Below are 18,291 nucleotides of genomic sequence, written 5' to 3' on the forward strand. Positions count from 1 at the left end.
CTTGGCCTGTTGAAAAACTCTCTGGTCAGCATGAAGTCGGAAGCTTTGCGCTCCTCACAAGAGACGGGGGAAGAAGATTCCCTTGTTGATAGCCAAAGCACCCTTAGGTCTGTTTCTCAGCGCATATCGGAGGAGGTGGAGGTGGAGGAGGATGAGGAGGAAGAGGAGGAGAATGTTGGCGAGACACAAGAGGGTACCATTGCTCAGACCTTCACTGTTCAGCGTGTATGGGCAGAAGAAGAGGAGTTGGAGGAGTTGGAGGAGGAGGAGATGGACAGTCAGGCCAGTGAGGGGAGTGAATTCTTGAGAGTTGGGACTCTGGCGCATATGGCAGATTTCATGCTAGGCTGCCTATCCCGTGACCCTCGCGTTCAAAGAATTTATTCCAGCACCGATTACTGGGTGTTCACTCTCCTGGACCCACGGTACAAGCAAAATCTTTCCACTCTCATCCCTGGAGAGGAAAGGAGTGTGAGAATGCATGAATACCAGCAGGCCCTGGTGCACAAGCTGAAACAGTATTTCCCTTCTGACAGCGCTAGCGGCAGAGTGCGTAGTTCTGCGGGACAAGTAGCGAGGGAGAGTAGGCGAGCAGGCAGCTTGTCCAGCACTGGCAAGGGTACGCTTTACAAGGCTTTTGCCAGCTTTATGTCACCCCAGCAAGACACTGTCACCTGTCCCCAGTCTCGGCAGAGTAGGGCTGATCTTTACAGAAAGATGGTGAGGGAGTACGTAGCTGACCATACCATCGTCCTAAATGATCACACAGCTCCCTACAACTACTGGGTTTCAAAGCTGGACATGTGGCACGAACTGGCGCTGTACGCCTTGGAGGTTCTTGCCTGCCCTGCCGCTAGCGTCTTGTCCGAGCGGGTTTTCAGTGCAGCTGGTGGCATCATCACCGATAAGCGTACACGCCTGTCGACTGACAGCGCTGACAGGCTGACGCTTATCAAAATGAATAAAGCCTGGATTTCTCATAATTTCCAATCTCCACCAGGTGAAGGAAGCTCAACCTGAATAATTTATCCACTCCTCCTCCTCCTCATTTTCCTCCTTCTCCTCCTCTTTGTACAGTAAAGCAGAGGAAACTGGCTATTTTTTGACAGGGCCCACTGGCTCTAGCTATAGTACTTTATGCATGTAATTTTTCTGGAGGGCCACCGACCCGGTCCTCTGTTTTCAACAATTTTTGGGAGTGCCACATACAGGCACTCAATCTATTCAATTTTTCTGGAGGGCCACCTACCTGCTCCTCTGGTTTGAAAACTTTTTTGGACTGCCACATACAGGCACTCAATCTATTCCATTTTTCTGGAGGGCCACCTACCTGCTCCTCTGGTTTGAAAACTTTTTTGGACTGCCACATACAGGCACTATCCAAATTGAATTGTCTCCATAGCAGCCTCCACACGTTGTCTCCATTGCTACCTCCAAAAGTCGTTTATATAGCTGCCTCCATACATCGTCCCTTTATCAAACGAGGTGTGTCAGGCCGAAATTTGGGTTGTTTTCATGGATTCCACATCAAAGTTGTTAACCTTGTCGCCACCCTGCTGTGTTATCCACAAAATACACTGGCAAACTTTTACCATTTACGGATATTATTTCAGCGCTTCTTGCGCATCTGTTTACATTCCCCTCACCCGCCATATCCTAAACTTATAAGAACGCTACTACACTTGATCTTATACAAAAGGTTCTTAGAAGTGCTGTTTGGGGAGTGGCCTAGAGACAGGGGCTTGGATTGGCGAAAGCTCGCCTGGCAGCGGAGCGCCAGCTCCATGCGCATCATGCGCTTCTTGCGCATCTGTTTACATTCCCCTCACCCGCCATATCCTAAACTTATAAGAACGCTACTACACTTGATCTTATACAAAAGGTTCTTAGGAGTGCTGTTTGGGGAGTAGCCTAGAGACAGGGGCTTGGATTGGCGAAAGCTCGCCTGGCAGCGGAGCGCCAGCTCCATGCGCATCATGCGCTTCTTGCGCATCTGTTTACATTCCCCTCACCGCCATATCCCAAACTTATAAGAACGCTACTACACTTGATCTTATACAAAAGGTTCTTAGAAGTGCTGTTTGGGGAGTAGCCTAGAGACAGGGGCTTGGATTGGCGAAAGCTCGCCTGGCAGCGGAGCGCCAGCTCCATGCGCATCATGCGCTTCTTGCGCATCTGTTTACATTCCCCTCACCGCCATATCCCAAACTTATAAGAACGCTACTACACTTGATCTTATACAAAAGGTTCTTAGAAGTGCTGTTTGGGGAGTAGCCTAGAGACAGGGGCTTGGATTGGCGAAAGCTCGCCTGGCAGCGGAGCGCCAGCTCCATGCGCATCATGCGCTTCTTGCGCATCTGTTTACATTCCCCTCACCCGCCATATCCTAAACTTATAAGAACGCTACTACACTTGATCTTATACAAAAGGTTCTTAGAAGTGCTGTTTGGGGAGTAGCCTAGAGACAGGGGCTTGGATTGGCGAAAGCTCGCCTGGCAGCGGAGCGCCAGCTCCATGCGCATCATGCGCTTCTTGCGCATCTGTTTACATTCCCCTCACCCGCCATATCCTAAACTTATAAGAACGCTACTACACTTGATCTTATACAAAAGGTTCTTAGAAGTGCTGTTTGGGGAGTAGCCTAGAGACAGGGGCTTGGATTGGCGAAAGCTCGCCTGGCAGCGGAGCGCCAGCTCCATGCGCATCATGCGCTTCTTGCGCATCTGTTTACATTCCCTTCACCCGCCATATCCCAAACTTATAAGAACGCTACTACACTTAACTTGGTGCAGGCTGGGACCGAGTCTGACCCTGGGGCTGGTCATATACTGCCGACGCAGAGGATTGCGGGGCCTACCTCGGTCCAGGTCTAAAAAAGGCCTACTATACCTCTTCCTCCTCCCACCCCTCCTCCACCTCCTCCTCCTCCTCCGAATTACCATCCGTGGGCATGGCGCCATCAGTCGGTAGCTCTAGGCACAGCAGCAGTGCCGTCGCTAAGCGACAGCAGGCGGTGCTCAAACTGCTGAGCCTAGGCGATAAAAGGCACACCGCCCAAGAGCTATTACAGGGCATTCCACATCAAACTTGTTAACTTTGTCGCCACCCTGCTGTGTAATCCACAAAATATACTGGCAAACTTTTATCATTTACCGATATTATTTCAGCGCTTCTTGCGCATCTGTTTACATTCCCCTCACCCGCCATATCCCAAACTTATAAGAACGCTACTACACTTGATCTTATACAAAAGGTTCTTAGAAGTGCTGTTTGGGGAGTAGCCTAGAGACAGGGGCTTGGATTGGCGAAAGCTTGCCTGGCAGCGGAGCGCCAGCTCCATGCCAAGGTCCAACTAACATAGTTTTAACTGCAGCACCTTTAATCTACTACTAGTTCACTGCCTCCATACATGGTCCCCTTATCAAACGAGCTGTGTCAGGCAGAATTTTGGATTGTTTTCATGGCTTCCATGTTAACTTTGTCGCCACCCTGCTGTGTAATCCACAAAATATACTGGCAAACTTTTATCATGTACCGATATCATTTGAGCGCTTCTTGCTCACCTCCTTTGGTTCCTCTCTGCCACCCATTGGTTTGAAGCCTGAGTCCATTTAGGGTATGTTGCCATGACACTCTCTAGCCTGCCGCTGCTGCCGCTGCCTCTGCATGCCATCCCCTATAGTGTCAGGGTCAATTATTGGATGTTTTAGATGCTATCTAGCCTCATTCGGTCACTCTGTCATGGCCATGCTGTTGCCCATAATTTTGGCATAATGGTGCGATTAAGCAGCCTCAGAGGCATCCATGCATGCTGCCCCTGCTGTTTCCTGTCCATTTCCGTGGTGTTTCCATCCTTTTCTGAGGTTCCCAGGTGTTTGGCCAAGCTTCCCTGTGCAGAGCCTTGGTCCCCTTGAAAAATGCTCGAGTCTCCCATTGACTTCAATGGGGCTCGTTACTCGAAACGAGCACTCGAGCATCGGGAAAAGTTCGTCTCGAATAACGAGTACCCGAGCATTTTAGTGCTCGCTCATCTCTAGTGATGATGCATCTATCGATTTTTACCTCAGCTCTTTTTATTAATATACATTTTGAGTATGTGTATATAAACTAAACCTTTTAATTTGAAAAATAATTGGCACGTTTTCCACAGTTTTCAATTTTGGGTTAACTTGATGATCATTGTGTCAGTGGGACATTTGGGACAACAGACGAGACCTATTCCTTGGACAAGCTAAGCAGGTTATACGAGTTCCTTGTTATATATAAGATAGACTGCTGAGGCTGCTCTTAATCTGAGCACAAGTAAGTAGTAAGTTTGAGAAGCACATGTATGGAAAAGCTGGTGCTAGCTTCATAAGGCTAGCCAGGCGTTACCCATCGACATTCAAATAAAGGCCACGGTAAAGCAGTGATAAAGTCATATCCCACCAGAGTAATAGTTCCAGCAACTATTTCACCCTCTCAATAAAGGCATTTTTAAGCCCAAGCCAAGTACTAATCAAAAGAGAATCTTTTTATTTTTTTTGCGCTTTGTAAATAGCAGCAATAAAAAGAGAAAAACTAAAGTTTTCGTTCATGAGCTTAGCTTGAAAATCATTTCTGTGCAATTAAGAGTCATCTCAAGAGTTATGTATGTGGCATAATAAGTTTGTGGTCTAGAGAAAGTGAACATATAGACCACCCAGAGTTTCCGGAATAATACATAACTGAAAGCTGACAATTCTGCGCTGTGATTTTCTGTGATTTGATGAACAATCCCTGTCCACAACTCCACCAGCAGCCCCATGCTTCCCTAAATGCCAAGTTGTATGTACAGTATATGGAAATCTATTATGTGCAGATTTCCCCTTTTCCAATGTATTGAACATATGCATCTGTTATTTGCCTTCTCAAATGTGTTGATAATTGTATACATTTACTCAATGGTTTCATTTCCTTTATTTTCTAGGATGAAAATAAGTTTACATTTTTTTCATTTATGGAAGATCAATGAAACCATCTGTGATAGTAGTATTTAGGCTGGGGCCACATGGGCAATAATTGCAATGCAATCTCTTCTACATAATTCAACTAAAAACTACAATGCAATGTGTCTTGTGCTTTAAAGGACATCAACAACTATGATGAAAGATTGTAAACCACACACTGACATACAGTAGTGGTATATGTGTCCCCTCTGGCAGGATCTGCTCTTGTATAAGCTTTTTATGCCCTGGTTATTACAAAAAAGAGGCTTTTAAAATTATGCAAATGAGCCTGAGGGCTCCATGGGTGTTAATGGAACCTGAAGCCCCTCAGACCCTTTTGCATAATTTTTAAAGCCTTTTTTTCATAAAACAAGAGGATTGGAAGCTTAAAGAAAAGCAGATCCTGCCAGAGGGGACACACAACAGTTGGGCACATTTTACTTACCCGGCTGACGAAGTTCACCCGAAGTGCATTGTCCAACATCAATGCACTGTACCGCAATTCACAATGATCGTCCGCCCTATTTCCTGCATCTGTCACTTCCCTGCTCAGGTCCGCTTGTGTTCACCATCTTCTTTCCGGTGTAGGTAAGGGCATTGGATGCAGCACAATTTGAATATAAAGTCCCGCGCTCAGTCCGAATCAGTAGGATCATCCAACGGCCCATCACTGATTTCTGTCACATGAAAGTGAGCGCAATTGCGCCACAATCCGATCGCGTGTGACATAATACTCAGTTAGATACCTAACCAAAAAAAGTTTTTGCTAGCAATATACACAATTTGATATTAGTAGTACCAGTGGAACTTGTGAATACTATTTAAACCAAAAAAGAGTTCCACAAAAGGGAGTATAATCAAATATACATAGTATGTCCTCACCCATAGTGCAGCTGAACTCCACGCTGACCCCGACACACGTTTCAGCTGTCAAGCCTTCATCTGAGGGTGACTGAGATGAAGGCTTGACAGCTGAAACGTGCGTCGGGGTCAGCGTGGAGTTCAGCTGCACTATGGGTGAGGACAATTTGACTCTTTTAACCTTATAAGAATCCCTCTTTTTATGTGCACTTGCATTGTTTTTTGAGATATGTCTGATGGGGATTAGTTTCCACAATAGGTACTCGTTGTCCATCTCCCAGGTGTGCTTGCACAATATTTCTATGTTGTTCTTACTGCCACTGTGCTAAATATTACACATAATGTTAACCCACGCTGTCTAGTGTCGGGGTATATCTCCCCTGGGCACAGGTTTCTATTATCTTGTATGTATTTGTTGTCATGGTTTTAAAACTGTTTTGTTTACAATAAAACTATGTATATTTGATTATACTCCCTTTTGTAGAACTCTTTTTTGGTTTAAATCAGTTATATACCTGTCACAGCGGTGCAAATCCCGAAAATCCGACGAGAGTGCAATCCGCTTACCCTTAGTAAATAAGCGGCAGTATGTACGTTTGCATTCGATATTTGAAAATCTTCAGAAGGGAAGAGAATTAAGTTATTGAAGCTTTCCGATGTGTGAGAGGCCGGTCATTCGCATTAAACCAGCCCTCAAAGAGACCAGAAAACTACTACATTCCCGTTGTTGTTCCTGGATTACGCTGCATGTGGTTTTCACATAAAATATAACATTCCTCCCATCTTACCCTAGGAAGTAAAAATACAGGGTCAATTTTAGTAATAACAGGCTAATTAGAAGGAAGGAAGCCATGGATAATAAATATAAGAAGATTACCGTATACATAGTGCATTGAACTATGAGTAAGTCCCTGGTTTATCCCTGCTGATTTTGATAGTAGATTCCCTTTTAAGTTAAGGATGTTTGAAGATCACTTACCCGCCAATAAAACAGTGATTGGTACAGGTGGACTGTTACAGATTATTAAGCAGTTAATCATATGCTGCAATACTTAGTATCAGTATATGGTAGAAGCAAACCGACCCCTGGGTTTGGGTACCTAAACTAAACTTTTGTTCAGTGGAAGCAAGCACAGCTGTGCCAAAAAAGGATCGCGAGCGACACATTCCCAGCGCAGACACCTGTTAAATACCTGTGTAAGCCATGTTATCCCCGAAAAAGAGACAGTCAGACGAAAGGGAGCAGCACAACCCTTAGTAAATATTCTCGAAAGCTTGCCATCATATATACTCACTTTGCCTCAAAAAGGTATTGCCTGATTTCTTCCCTCTTCTTCTAAATGAGCCCTATTATGTCTACATGGGAGTCATAGTTCAAAGAAATAGTAATGGCTGTTTTGGTATAATGGAGCATGAGCTGATATACCATTTCTCATTCATGACTTTAAGATGTGTAGAAGAATGTCACACTTTTATGCTATCCTTATATACTTGATTTGTTAGCTTTAAAACTTCTATTCTGGAACTTAGCCTGAATAACAAACTCATGTGATCGTCCAGCATGTGCTTGTTATGTCTAGGAAGAGTGAGCTAAGAGAAATTGTGCTGTGCATTCAGAAATTGAACATGGTTTAATGAAAGAGATGGCAGCTTACCTTTGCTCCTATTGCACATGTTGCTGGGTCAATTTCAGTTCTGACATACAAAGCTAATATAAGTAGGGAATATAAATGTTCTATAACCCATTAATATTTTGGCTTGGAATGATCTCTGTGACCATATACTTTGTAGCAATTTTTGCCATTTGAGGGTTTCATTGGCCTATTTATTGTCATTTGGTGTGCTATTCAAAATATGTATGCTTATTTGTTTGTTCATTATTTAGATAGATAGATTTTTGTTTCAGTAGCTTTTTATTTTTTTTGTACACATCCCCCCTCCTGTATACACACTGCCCCCCTCCTCCTGTATACACACTGCCCCCTCCTCCTGTATACACACTGCCCCCCCTCCCCCTGTATACACACTGCCCTCCTCCTGTATACACACTGCCCCCCTCCTCCTGTATACACACTGCCCCCCCTCCCCCTGTATACACACTGCCCCCTCCTCCTCTTGTATACACACTGCCCCCCTCTTCATGTATACACTCTGCCCCCCTCTTCATGTATACACACTGCCCCCCCTCCTCTTGTATACACACTGCCCCCCCCCTCTTCCTGTATATTCCCTGGCCCCTGTAAGTCTCCCCCTCACCTCACTGATGCAGGTCTCTCTGTGTGGTCACTGCATTCCCCGGCAGGTCATGTGACCATGACGTCATCACAGGTCCTTTAACCTCTGCTGCTGCAGCTCCTGCCGGGGAAAGCAGTGAGTGACTGCACATGTTCTCATCGCGATCTGTGTCTGGAGGACACAGATCGCGATGAGAGAGGAAAGGAACCTCCCGGGCAGCGGGGCAGATGTCCTGCTGACCCGGGGAGATCCGGGGACCCGAGTGGGCCCCTCCAGTACCCCGGGGCCCCGGCACTTGCACGGGTTAGCCGGGTGCTGGCGCCGGGCCTGTCCTTCTGTAACACGTACGTCCACTGGAGGTGCTTTTGGAATATTTCTTGGTTGCAGCATGAATGAAATACTATTCTCGTGATGTAATTTTCTGGAGTGAGCGGAGCAGACCGCCTTCAGGAGGCGGGGTTACCTGAGTGCAGGAGGCTGGGTTACTATCTGACTGCATCCTACAAAGGAATAAAAGATAATTCTTCACTCATGCTGCAACCTAGAAATATACTAAAAACACCTCCAAGGGACATACATATTACAGAAGGAGATACTGTTTTTGTTTGTAGGTTTGAAGGGGGGGGGGGTTATTGTGGTTACAAGTTCGATTTAAACTTGTCATTTGCTCCAAAAGTAAATTTTTAAATTGGGCTTCACAAATGTCATCAAAATAAACGTTTGCAATTTCAGAAGGCAAATGCAATAAAATCTGAGATGCAAATATGTATATTAAGATTGCTATCACTTCGCATGGCATCCTTTAAATGGAAAGATGGGTCGTATCAAAATATTAATTCTAACACATCCAGATAATCTGATATTAAACATAAGAAAGTTGATGCGTATATTTAGTATAAGAAAAAATATCTTTATTAAGTAGAATTCATAAAAACAATTAAAAGCACATAAATATGTGCACATAAAAATCTCCCATCTCTGCATGTAAATAAATATACCAATATAAGGAGTGACCAACAAGCTACTTAATATTCTACAATGACAAAATATAAATAACTGGGCAGACAGTAGTAAAGGAGAGTCCACTGAAAAAGTATAAAAATATATGCAAGTGTTAAATATCGGAACTCTCATAAACATGTGCAATTAATAAATAAGAAAATTTGGTAAGATGTAGAAATTACCTTAAATGTATTAGAATCATGGTCCCACTATGTGGATGGGGGAATGACTCTCCTTTACTACTGTCTGAGCAGTGACTTATATTTTGTCACTGTAGAATCTTAAGTAGTTTATTGGTCGCTCCTTATATTGGTATATTTACATGTAGGCTCATTTATGTGCACATATTTAAGTGATTTAAATTGTTTTTAATGGTTTATACTTAATATAGATATATTTGTTACTCCTAAATATATGTATCCTCTTTCGTATATTCAATATTAGAGAGAGAGAGGCTTATGATGGAGACCGGGACAGACGGGAAAATGGAAAGATTTAATAATTGCCCATTTCAGGGGAGCTAGGTAGGGAGAGTAGAGGAGGCAGCTAAAAATTTTGCATAATTGCCCTTTTCAGGGCAGTGTGAAGAGCTGCATCTGTATACGGATACTGAACTATAGTGACTGCATGTCAATCTCAAACAGTTTCATACTGCAGTCCCTAAATGTCTGATCTCAAATGGTCTCGTATGCAGTCACTGCCTGTCTAATCTCAAAAGGTCTTATACCACAGTCACTGTCTCATGTCCAAAAGTATTATGCCGTGGTCACTTCCAGTCCAATGTCCATCAGTTTCATACCGCAGTTACTGCAAGTTTAATTTCAAGTGGTCTCATACTGCTGTCTGGGGTGTTGCACATCTGTTAACAAGATGTTAACATCCATGTTAACATAGTGTTAATACATGCGTGTGTTAACATGGTGTTAACCTATGTGTTAATGTTACATTTTAAAACGGGGTCCATGAAAAAAATCCTTCCTTTGCACCTGCCCTGGACCAGATGCAGATTTGGGCCTGAAAAATCGCAAAAATAAGCAAAAAAAAGGTGATACGTAAGTGAAAAATCGCACAAAACATCTGGAAAATAAAGATACATAAGGCACCTGTACAAGGTGCAAACCAAGGCCAACTTGAAAAACGAAAGCAAAAATCGCAAATACTGCAAAAGTCACAAAAATGAGACAATTTAACTAACAGAAATAGATACATCTCCCCCAATGGAACGGATTTACTTATCGGCATGAATTTTGATCAGTCTGAAATTGAACTAAAATTATTGTCTTGCCTCATGTTGTATAATTTGGCAAATCTACATTGATGCTGCTTCTTTTTGGCTCATAGTTAACACAAACTGGTGAATTTGAAGCCACATCTTCTTTTGACCACATTTCCTGTTTCTTGCACAAGGCATTTTCAATGGTTTTAAAGGGGCAGATTATAGTACATCAGGATAGTGGCACAAAGAAACGTTTTATTTTTTTTACAGATTTGAATCTTGTACACAAGATCATTATCATAATTCTAAAATGTCATTGATTTATACAAGTGACAAATCTTTTGCCTAAATGAAACATTAGATTGGATAAACTTTTCAAAGATGACAATCTGGACATGTGTGTAAAGCTCCAGCTTAATGAATATTGTATGGCATTAAAATAGTGGAGCATCCTGTTGCTGCAGATTGCATTTGCAACAGAAAATTATGTTTAATTTACCTCTAGCAGATATTGTTCTGGTAATAAACCTAATAGTAATTTATATTCATTTAAAAAGGCTAAATGTTGAGAAATATAATGTGTAAATGAACTTTAACTGTGTGATTTTTATAATCCCTTTTATTAAAAATTGAGCTTTTTACAGCCTGCTGTTTAAATACTATTAACCTCCTTGCCCTATGTTTATGATAAGAAGACTAAATCTCTCAATGTTGCCTTCTATGGTTATCACAAGTGGATAGAAATGCAGCCACTTGGAAAGAAAAAATTGTAGACATTGTATATAGGTATTTTTTCCAGGGATTTCCTAGACTCACCTGTAACCTCAAATACAAAAGAAGGTATTTCACGAAGATTATCTATCATAGGTGCGCATATAACTTGGATGTCGTAACAAAGCAACTCAAAATTATTTTGTGTTAACACTTTTTTTCTTATATTAATGTATATATATATCTTTGTCTGGATCCACATACTGAAAAGTGTATGCAGTATTGTCATAGGGCAGGTTAATGGAATTTTACCATAAAAATCTAGCATGATAATTCAGGGACACTTACTGATAGACCCAGGCACTGTGACTGTGGTAATCTTATATTTGTAATCCATGTCCTCCAATATTGTAAAAGCAACTTTTCAAATTATACTAATGAAACATAAGGGCTTTGGGAGTGTTACCATAGGGGGGACGTGCTGACGAAGCAGGGAGGAGGATGATATAGTCTATCAGCCTGTAAATCTGCAGCACGGAGGGGCAATGGAAATGCCCACATTTGCCCTTCAATTTTTAAAATTTTACTAAAGATACTGATTTCAGAGGGAAGTAGGGCATAGATAACAAATATAAGAAGATCTAGACACAGTCACTGTGCCTGGATCTATGAGTAAGTGTCCCTGGTTTATCAAGCTTGATTTTGATTCTAGATTTCCTCTAAAACTGCTTTTTTAATTTTCCTCTCACTGTTTGACAAACATACCTTAAATATTGCAAGTAGGTAAAGCAAATCTATAAAAGTTACCCCAGAAAATTGTGTGGCTCAAAAATCAAGGAAACCCATGCAAAGCCACTAAAATATCAATTGGTGAAATCATTTTTTGAAATTACCTCCACAGAATACCATATGTGAAAATATGAGCAGAAGCAGTAGTTGTGGAAATATTGCCAATGATGACCAACATCTGCATCATCCACAAAAACAAATGTATTCTACACACAAAATGTAAACTTGCCAAGTGAAGTTAGAAGTGAAGTTTTAACTTCAGAATGTACAGAAAGAAGAAAAAGTACCTTATATATACATTTCCCAGCCATCATATTTGACATTACAGGCAGGTTACATACAAGATAGGTTCTGTAGGTTTGCTCTTAAGTTGAATTTGTATGCAAGTCATAACTGTATATTTTATAATTGTAACCCCAGACAATTGGATTTTTAAAATGTTGAATTGTTATAAGAACCAGGATTAATAATAAACCTTAACTGAAGACACCTTTGTTAACTGTTACAGCAGTTTATTGTAGCCTAGGGCTAAAAGTACAGTAAATTACCAACATGCAGATGGCAGTTTGTAACTGGGGGTCGTCTGTAAGTTGGGTGTTCTTAAGTAGGGGACCACCTGTATATTGCCTATGTTTTTGTTTTGAAATACTGTATATATCTTATTTGAGACCTGTCAAATCAGGAACAGAGAGTCAGGGCAATGCAATGTGGTGTCTGTTTATACTCCTAGGAGCTGCTAAGAGAAATATAGTATTTGTTAAATTCACCAACATTCAAGGTAGTCTTTTGGTTATAGTGAGAGCAATATTGGATTTTAAAAATTTCATATTTGAAAAACAGATGTATGCTTGTGCAAAAGTTGGGGTTAGTTTAATTTTTTCAATTAATTTGTAATTTAACTTATCGTAACCTTCTTTTTTAACCCTTTTTTTACAGGACTCAGCCCTTTTTTCGTTTTTGCTTTATTTAATATTCCATGCAATGTACTTTTAAAAAAAAAAAAAATTATCTATTGGGGCCACCCAGACACCTGGCCACTCGGCATTTATATAGCTTGTGTGACAAAGTACAAGGTATTGTGGTTGAGGGCTGTTAAGTGTCACCAAGGTGTCAGGCCTTGGTAAAGAAAGCTGCTAGTCTTTGGCAGTAACCTTAGGTTGCTGACCCTTATTTAAAAGTAATATAGCTGCTTGTTGCAGCTGATCCGGGCCGGCTTTTACAGTAGTCTGAGAGCTTGGTGGGATGACTACTCCCATGTATCCAGGCCAGGTGTTGCCTTGCATTATTAGCCAGGAGGTTTAGCAGAGGTGAGAGTTTATGGTTCCCTGCCTGTAGTATTGGTCTGGTGTCTTTCTCCTGTTTTTGCCTCAGGACTGGGTTAGAGTCGCTGGGGGACTCTGCTGTAACCTTACAGACTGTGTGGTTAGAATAACCTGTCTTTTGTTAAAGCCTTTTGCATGAAGAAAAGTCAACTTCATGTTATGTCTTCATTTTGCTAATCCAACAATCATAGAGCAAAGAAAAAGCGGCACTCACCGATCACGAGCAGGAAAACTTTATTCAGGAAGGAATCAGGGCAGGGGTGATGCACGCCACGGAAGGCGACGGGCCGTTTCGCGCTAGAAGCGCTTTCTCAAGCCTCGGCCTTCTGAGAAGCCTGGATGAGCACCCCGCAGCAGTAGCTTTTTGATTGCCGGTCCCAACGTGTGGCTGTGACTGTCGGGCGTGGACTTTTGTTTTGTACCTGTGTTCAGGTGGTGACAGTCATTCCACTACTCTCTTTGATGTCTTCATTTTGTACTCAGCTGAAAACGGTTTATTTTCATTAGTGACTTTCTATTAATAAACCTTCCCTTATTGGACATTACTGTTTTGGTGACCTTTGTGACGAAGCAAAATCCCCAAACTTGTTATTTACTAATTATGCATTGTCACTTTAGTGTTGCCTACTTGTCATTTGTATAATAAATCAAGTTCAACGCAAACTTGTTCCATAAAAACCAACAAAAATAAAGTCTGGTTTCTGCAGCTCCTGGCACAGATTTTCCAGCAGCCTACGTTAAAGCTGCCTAATACTATTACCAATTCTGTATTATCTGCAAAGGCAAAATGCACAATAAAAAAAGTGTTCTGAAAAATGGGAGCAGTTGGTTTGTGCACCATTTGAAATATGTTTATTATACAATGTATTTAAAATAAATATATGGGTAACTATGCAAATATTATGGATTGAAAATTTACTGCAGTTTTTGTCTTCAGAGCCTGTGCAGAATAATGTGAATTAATGGTAGAATTAGTAGCTTGACCATGCTGACTTGAAAGGTGTAGGATCAAAATTAAAAAAAAAACTGTTCAATCTTTTATATGTATTTCTAATTCTTTTTTTTATATTTCAAAAATTTTCAAGTCTCTAAAAGAATTACCAAATTATTATTAATAACCATCATATTATATTACACATGTGTTATATATTTCAGATTAGATATTACAATACATAATACAAAGCAAGGGCATACATCAAAGATTTTCCCTGACCTATTTCTATTTATCACTGGTGTAACATGTGTCTATAGGTTACGTGCCAATTTGCAACTCAGAACTGATAACGGTCTTGATTTTAAGAGTGCTGAAGTGGTGTGAGGTCTAATAATGGACTTTGTAAATACATAGCAGTCATTAATTCCTTGAAAGGATGCACAACAAAGGAGACCTTTGATGAAACAAGAGATTTATGGTGATGATTCAACATCATACCATTTAGTCAGTAAATGGCATTGTCAATTCAAATATGGTCAGACTTCAGTGCAAACCAATTCCAGGGCGACCACATCCTGCTATCTTCACTTGCATAAGATATCTGCTCGTTGAGTTCTGTGGCAGCTCACAAGTTTCCAGAAACAGGAACAAGTCGAAAGCTCTTGGGCTCTATTGGCAATGTGACAAAGAAACCAGTAAGACTTTTGCAACAGACAGAATTGTAAAGATCCACCTTTCATTGTGTGATCAGAGACTAAAGTCCAGTTAATACAATGGAAGCAGCATGTCTCACCCCCTCCATGACCAACCCTTGCTAAGCAAGGTCATGTTTACAGTATTTTGGGACCAGCACATAGTGAATTTCCTAGCAAAGGTACCATGATCACTGGCGCATACTATGCTTTACTGCTGCAGAAATTGCAGGAGGGCATCAAAACCAATGGCGTGCTCACCAAAGGTGTCTGCCTTCTGCAAAACAGTGCTCCAGTTCACAACTCTCATGTTGCCCAAATGGAAGCATGCTCCTGTGACTATAAAATTCTACTTCATCCCATATCTTCATCTCATTTTTACCCGATTTTGCACTTCCACCTCTTTCCAACACTGAAATTTTTTTTGAAGGGCAAGAATTTTACAGATTAGACTGATTTCTGACTTCACAATGTGCCTTTAGGAGCATCTTGTTGATTTCTACAAGCCAGCAAACAATGTGTTCCCCTATGTGGTGCATTTGTGCAGAAGGAATGATAACTGTGCCAATTTTTCTCAGTCCACAGGAAGGGGATCAGGGGAAATGCATCCCTCATATGAACTACAGTACAGTTGACTTATAATCCATTCTCCTTCTGAAAAGCATCATAATATTCATCTTCCCCATTGCCATTGGGTATAAAGAATTCATCACTTTGATGCTAACAATGTTTTTTTCATAGACAAATTGGGAAATTCTATTGGAAAAACACCTTGCTACACATGATAGGAGGGAGGCTTTCCTGATAGTTTAAAATATTCCTTACAAATTTTTTAAAAAATTTTAAAGCACCATTTTAAAATTTGAGTGACCAGTCACAACAAGGTCTGGTTTGAAGCAACTCACCAGGTGATTTTAGTTACAGAAACTTAATTCTTCAAAAAAAGAGTTGACTCTTCTGATGACGGCCCAGCATTAGCGAAGAGGTGAAACCCTTGGTTGGGTGGGCATGGCTGAGCGTACCTGCTGCGATTTTACTTGAAAGTGTGACCTAATAATAATAATCTTTATTTATATAACGTCATCAAATTCAGCAGCACTTTACAAATTATATGGGAAATGTACAAACATAATATTAATGAACACTTGGAGAGAAAAAATAACTGGACCGCACGTCCACACATCATACAATGATCTATTGCCTCCAGGTTACATCTACAAAGTGAACTCCAGGTTCTTAGTTAAATTTTGATCAAAGTGACAAGGTGAAGTGGGTTTATTCAATTTGATAAAAATGTAACTAAGAACCTCAAGTTTGTTTTTTAAATGTAGCCAAGCGGCAATAGATTATTGTATATTGTGTGGATGTGTGGACCAGATCTTTTTTTCTCTTCCAATGTTGTACAAATTTAATATTACATTAGACTACAAAAAGTCATATGCAATAATAGGAGTATATTTTGTTTTGTATTCAAAATAAATGTTTGGTTCGTGTTATATAATTTTGTGCTTGTTGTACTATGGTAATTGTAATTCTGGTCTTTTTTTTTGCATCCCTTATAGAGTACAAGAGGGATTCGGTGTGGGGGAGAAGATAGTTCTCATCACCTTCATCTCAGCAGTCATCTTGATGACCATTCTGGGTAACCTTCTTGTAATGGTAGCAGTATGCAGAGATAGACAGCTAAGGTGAGTAACATTTTTTATGTTATTGGTAATGTTTTGAGCTGGCTAAGGTTTTATTATTTATATATATAATCTCATATTGTTCGGTGGCAGTTCTATTGTATTAAAACATTCTTTCAACATTAAAGGGATTGTTCGGAGGTTGAAAAACATTGCTGCTTTCTTATAAAAAATAAAAAAGGTTCCTTTATGACCATGGGTAGTAGATGGCCTTGCAACTCGTTTCCATTCAACTCTATACAGCTGAGCTGCAATACTGGCACAAATCATGGCAGAAAGCAGCCAACTTCCAGACTAACCCATTAAGTATTGGAGTCTTGTGTACATCACTACAGTTCTCTCCTGCAATTTTAGGTACATTTTTAGATTGTTCCGTAGTACAGACTATAGCTTTTATCCCAAGCCACAATTGAAGCAGAGTATTTGATAATGAACGATTTCTTACTATACAATGAGCCAGCCTACACTTGGAACATCCTTACAAAATGTGATCTGAGAAACCGACGGTCTATCAATTTCCTGAACCACAAAGAACCTTCTCCTCTAGAGAAATTCAACCACTAATTAGAGCTAAGAAATTCACTGTCATATTCTTAGAGGCTCATTATATGAAGACCCGACCCTGTCTTTAATTTTAGATAAATATATCAGAGAAATTAGCCTTTGGCTGCATTTTCCTCTGCTGGTTTCTCAGCTTGACACCTGTCCGGATTATTGGATGCAACTTAATGAAATTGTGATGTATATACAGTTTGTGAGATGAACAAAAACTGGAATGTTTTGCAGGAGAGAAATCGTGGAAGTTTTTTTTACAGTTTAGTGTGCCATAACAGTAAGGATAAATTCATGTGCAATTTAAACTCATTACTGTCATACATCTTCTCTTCTTTACTCCGACTTTTTATGTGTGGTCTAGGACTAGTGGTTAGATATAGCTGATGTGCAGTGAATAAGTATATACCAATAAATGTAAGAATAAACCATTTCAAGAACGTCAATTGGGTTTCAAGTTCACCCAAGCTGTCACAGTGGCATGAAAAATCCTTCCAATGTGGAAGGAAAGTTTCCTGCCAGTAGATTTGCCAAGCAAATGGTTTGTGGATTAATTTAGAATTAACTGCAGCAATTTTTGAACTTTACAGCCAAAAAATACTACGGTGACACAGGCTTCCCCACCCCCTTGTTTTTGGGCATAAAAGGTGAGAGGGGAATATAAAAACAGAAAATGTTCTGAGAAGGTTGACTGGTTCTGTGACATAAATATACAGAAGCATTTTGTTTTTTTAAAAAAAATAGACTTGAGTTCTTTTACCAGTGAAATTGAGCAACATGGCCATTTAAATACATTTTTGTTGATATTTTAATGCAAACAAAAGCAGTAGGGGGAATGTATTAGCTATGTCGCTTGGTTCCCCACATTGCTGAATGGCATGCCAAAATTACAAAGAAGTTTTGGTCCACAAGCCTGTTGCAGGCTATATTAAATTTAACAAAGCACTCAGTACCCTTTTCAAAAAAGCGTTTGTAAGGTGGGGGAAGGAGGAAATTTACTGGCCTTGCCCCATGAATTGTGACTTTTTCATGCCTTGTCCACCAGAAAACTGTCATAGAAGGCAGGATAGATGCCCCCTAGTATCTTTATTCATTTATATGATAACATTTGCATAAAGAAACATACTTTCTGTTCACACATACCCTGCTAACATACCCAGTTAACAAATAAAGGCATGGTTAGGAAAATTATACTCACTTCAATTTTTATCACGTATCTCTGTAATGGAACCAACAAAGGAGCGTGATCCAGCTCATGTAGCAGACTTCATCTGTAATTCTTTATTTCAGCATTAAATAATGACATAAATACATCTCACAGCCAA

The 18,291-nt window shown here is 40.6% G+C and overlaps 1 protein-coding gene across 3 annotated transcripts in view; it reads left to right on the forward strand.

Annotated features, from left to right (window-relative positions):
* Positions 1-18,291, forward strand: part of HTR4 (5-hydroxytryptamine receptor 4) — a 325,752-nt gene that overhangs the window by 191,931 nt on the left and 115,530 nt on the right. For all 3 annotated transcript variants that reach the window (XM_072146216.1, XM_072146215.1, XM_072146217.1), the window contains one exon: positions 16,292-16,417. In XM_072146216.1, coding sequence (XP_072002317.1) covers positions 16,292-16,417 — 126 coding nt within the window. The remainder of the gene's footprint in view (positions 1-16,291; positions 16,418-18,291) is intronic.

This window comes from Engystomops pustulosus, chromosome 4 (assembly GCF_040894005.1).
Source record: "Engystomops pustulosus chromosome 4, aEngPut4.maternal, whole genome shotgun sequence".
Lineage (NCBI taxonomy): Eukaryota > Metazoa > Chordata > Amphibia > Anura > Leptodactylidae > Engystomops > Engystomops pustulosus.